The sequence below is a fragment of the Barbus barbus genome, assembly GCF_936440315.1.
Source record: "Barbus barbus genome assembly, chromosome: 31".
Classification (NCBI taxonomy): Eukaryota; Metazoa; Chordata; class Actinopteri; order Cypriniformes; family Cyprinidae; genus Barbus; species Barbus barbus.
The window spans coordinates 19,324,707-19,330,466 of NC_136759.1; the positions used below are offsets into that span (position 1 = coordinate 19,324,707).

The window sequence follows — 5,760 nt, forward strand, 5'->3', positions numbered from 1 at the left end:
AAATGAATGCTCACTTTCCTTTTCCAAACATAAATGGAATTCCAATATGCCTGTCCTCTCCATACTAGCTTGACTTTTACCAAACCACACAAATTTAAACCCGTTTGCACTAAAATCGGAATTCTGTCCACATTCGGTTCTAAATCAAAAATGTGTGTGTGTTCTGCTGCATTATTTGTGCATATGTGTTTGAGTTTGTGTGTGTATGTGCATGTGTGTGTGTTTTGGAATGTGGGGGGGAGTGATTGCAGACTCCATGCCAATTACCACATCCACCAGACAGCCTTAGACTGCCTGAGCTTTCCTTCCAATAAGAGCACGGCTGCAAAGAGCTGGGGCCTGAGGTGGTTGCCATGGCAACTCAGGGGCTGCTTGCATGGCGGATGATGCTAGGGTGATGGATTACCGTAATGGGATGGGGTGTGCAGGCAGGGAGGGGTGAGTGGAGAGAACTCATGCATAAATATATTGGAAATGTATGAATAAATCTGAAATGCATAGACTTAAAGGACACAGAGGAGGAGAGTGGATTGAGGATATTTGAATTTGGCCTGTTCCACACCTTTGAACTGCCGCAAGTCTGAAAAATCACAGATATGTAGCTTTTTAAAAGTGCATTGTTTCAAAGAGATTCTTTTGAAACCATTTCATAAAGGTATCTGTGATACTGGACTTAAACCAACTTGTGTGATGGTAATATGTAAGATTTAAGTGTTTAAAACATAATAATATACTTTATATGCAACTCACACATTTCTTCAGATGACTTTCCTGAATGTTGAACTGTTAATGTTTCAGCATGACTGTCAGATGTATGATCAATTTTATTTTATTTTTATCTCAGCCTAATTATTATTATTTACTTTAGTAGCTTTATATCACAAAATCAATAGGTTAAGAAAATGTAAGTACAAATATATATATATAGGATGAGGAAAATATAAATAAAAATCTTAATTAAAAAATATACAATTTTACAGCTGTTCTTATTTTTTAAGCTTGTTATATATTCTGTAGGAATCTGAGGCCCAGAGACCTGCTGAGTTCTAATGGCACATGAATTCTGTCACTATTGTGCCATCTAGTGTTAGTTAACTCTGGAAAGATGACTCAGACACAACGTGTATATCAAGAATGTGCAGATATGTTTTGGACAACAGTATGCTAGTATGGCAGCTGATCTTAACAGACTTCTTAATAAACCAACAATAACCTGCTGCTTTACTGAACAAAAAGCCAAAGAAAATCAACATTTTGACAAGCACTATGTTGCATTAGCCCAAAATGAATGCTGGATTTAGCTTAAGGGTGTCACGGTTCATGGATCCATGTGCTCATTTCTGTGTGTGTGTGTTTGTGTGTGTGTCCGCTCGTTGGCTTGTCAGTGTTGTCTAATTACTGCGCACCTGACGAGGTAATCAGAGCGGTCACAGGTGTAGCTCGTCTGCACTGCCTTTATCTGGCTAGCGTTCTGGGTGTTTGTTGTCAGATCGTTGTTGTTCATGTCCTGTTGTGCTCTCTGTCTGATCTTCCAGCTCCCCGAGTCAGTTTTGCCTGCTTGCTGTTTCTCGATTCCCTGGAGGGTGAGAACTGGTTCGAGTTTTACCCTGCCTGTGCTGGAGATTCTTCACTGCCGGTTTATTCTACACTTCCACTGTGGCTGTGTTTTGGAGTTGTCTAATAAAGACTATCTTTTCACTCACAATTGGATCTTGAGTTTCTGTACCGTGACAAAGCGTTTATATATGTATTTGTTTGTCACTTAACTGCAGTATATTCAGGTTCTGTCTTTATACTAGCATACTAATATATATATATACACAGTCGTGGTGAGAATTATTGGCACCCTTGGTAGATATGATCAATCCATATTAATCCTTTTGATTCTTTTATTTAAAAAAAAATCACAAAAATCTAACCTTTCATTGAACTAAAACAATTGAAAATGGGAGGGGGGGGGGATCTCATTACGAAATGTGTTTCTCAAATACAAGTTGGACACGATTATTGCTACCCCTAGAAATTATTATGAGTTAAATATCTCTGAAGTATATTCTTACTCATATGTACAATTTTGAGCACTCCAAGGGGATTATAAACATGAAATGATCCAGCCATGGCTTCCTGTTTCCCAGAAATATAAATAGATGCAAACAAAGTCCAAATTCCCTTAATCATCCATCACAATGAGAAAAAACAAAGAATATATTTTTGTAAATGTGCAGCAAAAGATAATTGAGCTTCACAAATTAGTGAAGTGGCTTTAAAAAAAGAGCTAGAGCAGTCAAAATTCCCATTTCCACCACCAGGGCAATAATTAAGAATTTCCAATCAACAGAAAATGTAATGAATCTACCTGGAAGAGGACATGTGTCTATATCGTCCTAATGCACGTTGAGGAGGAGAATTTGAGTGGCCAAAGACTCTTCAAGGACCACAGCTGGAGAATTGTAGAGAAAGGTTGAGTTTCGGGGTCAGGAAACCTTAAAAAAAAATTGTCAAACAGCCCCTACATCACCACATGTTGTTTGGGAGGGTTTCAAGAAAAATTCTCCTCCCTCATCCAAAAACAATCTCCAGCATATTCAGTTATCAGACACGACTGGAACTTCAAATGGGACTGGCTTCTATGGTCAGATGAAACTAAAAAATTTGCTTTTTTTGCAGCAAACACTCAAGATGGGTTTGGTGCACACAGGGATATAAAAGTACCCCATGTGTACAATGAAATATACTGCTTTATTAATGTTGTGGGCCTATATTTCTGCTGGAGGTCCTGGACATCTTGTTTAGACAAATGGTATCATGGATTCTATCAAATACCAACAGATAAAAAAATCAATAAGTGACTGACTCTGTTAGAAATCTTATAATGGTCAAAAACAATACAATAATACATCACTGGGCACAAAACCGAGCTTCTACTATGGCCGTTCCAGTCCTCTGACCTGAACCCTGTAGAAAATGAGTGAGGTGAACTGAAGAGAAGAAGCACTGTCATGGAGCTGGGAATCTGAAGGATCTGGAGAGATTCTGGATGAAGGAATGGTCTCTGATCTCTTGTCAGGTGTTCTCTAACCTCATCAGGCATTATAGGAGAAAATTTAGAGCTGTTAAACTGGCAAATGGAGGTTTCAAAAAGTATTGAATAAAAGGGTGCCTTAATTGTGACCAATGTGTATTAGAGAAAAACATTTATTTCATAATAATATTTCCCCCCATTTTAAAATCTTATTCTCCAATGAAAGGTTAGATTTTTGTGAATTATTTTAATAAAAGATCAAAAGGATTAACAATGCAGATTTATTTTCACAGCCTTTCTTGATCATATTTACCAAGGGTGCCAATAATTCTGACCACGACTGTATATGTATATATAATAAACTGAAATCAATATAAATGAAGGTAAATAGAGATAAAAACAACAAAAAGCTAACAAAAATGGCACAAAATCTTTACTTAAATGAAAAAATTAAATAAAAGCTAACTCAGAATATTAATGCACGCTATAATAGTATATAAATAATACTAAAGTCATACTGTTGTAATACAATGAATCATTAATGCTTCACTAGGTTGACAAATCATCTGGCGTCCCTCCACCTTTATTTCCTAACAGTTACATCATAGATTATTACTACATTATTACTTATTCTATTTAAACATTTTTCTTTAGTCCAGGGGGATATTAGTGTAGAGAGCTGGATCATGTGTTCAATAATGGACAATGTGCCAAATTTGTTTACCTTATCTATTCTGATATATTTAGCTAGAACATGTTCACTATTAAAAATAAAGCAGCTGTCCTTGATTTACCTTTGATGTGTGATCAGCAATGCAAACAGTAAGCACAAATTGGAGGGCATCAGTTTTTTTCTGTTAATCAGAGCCTTTCTCGAGTTACGTGAAGGTCAGACGCCAGTGCTGTTCCCATGGGGCCACTTTTGAGTCATGGGAAACAAACACCTTGACACACAGCGTTTGGAAAAAATGAAACATTACTCAACTACTTAGTTAACGTGCAACTTAAATTAATTTATGTTATCAACTACTCCAAATGCTGCTAAATTTGGATATAGCATGTGATCTCTATTGCTCTCAGTCATGAGGAGTGAAAACAGAGAGGAGTGATAAAGGAGAGCTGTGTTATAAGACATCTGTACTCAGCTGTATTTAGTCTGTTGTGTTATGGAGGCTTCTTTCATTGTATGTGTCCTCATTGGTGCGTTCCTGGGCCCTGCAGATGGACATGTGGTGGCTAATTTCTGGGATTCACCTGATTGCATCAAGTTCTTCTACAAGGAGAAAGTTCCAGATTTGGAAGCTTCCCTGCCAGATGTGGTCCGTTTATGTCAGCGCTTCCTAAACACGTATCACTTCGCCACACTGTACAACACATACTACCACACAGCTGTCTATTCTGCTTACATATTTCAGCCAATCAACGGTGGAGGCAGAGAGACACGCTGGTTTGTAGAGCCACAGGTGAGTTATATCTATTAACGTATAGTGCCTTCAAAATGTGTTGATTGTTGCTTTTGGTTACTGTTGACCATCCAGTTGGATTCTCACCTTAATAAAACAATAATTACATGCTTATGGAAAAATAATAATTAAAAAAATATATATATATATATATATACATATGTGTGTATATATATATATATGTGTGTGTGTATATGTTTTAGTTCTGTTTTACACTTACAAAACTGATGTTTAAAAAAGGGTGTTTAATGGCAGATTTCATTGTGACACTTTGTCATGAAAGTTGTTCAGTGAACTGTTTTGCAATAACTGTAAAATTTCATTTTTTTTTTTGGCCAAAACAATATACAGAAACTGATTTTAAAATATAATAAAACACAAGAATACTTCAAGAAATGAAGGGTTAACTTTTAGATTTGTATGTTGTTGTTTTGCTAGTTGGTGAATCCCTCATGGCCCAGTGAAATGGAAGACGGGTATAAGCTGTCGCAGCAGAACCCAGACATCTATTTGGGAGAAATACAGGCTCTGAATGAAGACTACACAAACTCAGGATTTGACCGTGGACACTTGAACCCCAATGGACATCATGTAGGTAAACAGCTAATGAAGTATTTCACTATGCCTTCACTCCTGCTGACATTTTTAGGGACTGAGGTCATAGTTTCAGATAGATCAGATAACATTCAGTATTATTATGTTTATCACCAAAGTTAGAAGTTAGTACTGTGGACACTTAGAGATAATATAGATTTAAAATGAGTTTTCCTGAAGGAAAATATCCTTAATCTCAGAAGTGAATGATTTTCTTCTAATGTTTTCCCCCCTTTTCACTCTCTTTTAGTTCTAAGTCGCAATTCCACCTTTACCCTGACCAATGTGGTGCCTCAAAACCCAACGCTGAATCAGAATGCTTGGAACAAACACAAGTCTAAACTGACCAGCTTGTTCAATGCCAACTGTCATCAGGCTTATGTGCTGGTTGGAGCCATTCCTTTCTCTAACAACTGGATCATTAAGAACAATGTCAAAAGGGTCAATATCCCAGAGTACATCTGGAATGCTTACTGCTGCGTCAATCAAAACGGCCGCCCCATCCTAAGCGGTGTTGCAACTGCCCTAAACACTGAGCTGAATGTTGTTGTAGAATGCAACTTAGATGAGATAGTCGACTTCCTTCAGCAATTCTCTGATGCACCGGTGAATGAGCTGTTCAGTGGCCAATGCAAATCTTAGGCTAACACATTCACATGAATTTATTAAATCTCGAGCATT

The 5,760-nt window shown here is 37.2% G+C and overlaps 1 protein-coding gene across 1 annotated transcript; it reads left to right on the forward strand.

Moving 5' to 3' along the window:
- Positions 1-4,188: 4,188 nt before the first annotated feature.
- LOC306851734 (endonuclease domain-containing 1 protein) lies at positions 4,189-5,721 on the forward strand (the record flags this gene model as incomplete). Its single annotated transcript, XM_079388172.1, has 3 exons — positions 4,189-4,485; positions 4,924-5,080; positions 5,330-5,721. The coding sequence occupies 3 exons, from the start codon at positions 4,189-4,191 to the stop codon at positions 5,719-5,721; spliced, it is 846 nt and encodes a 281-aa protein (XP_079244298.1).
- Positions 5,722-5,760: the final 39 nt, after the last annotated feature.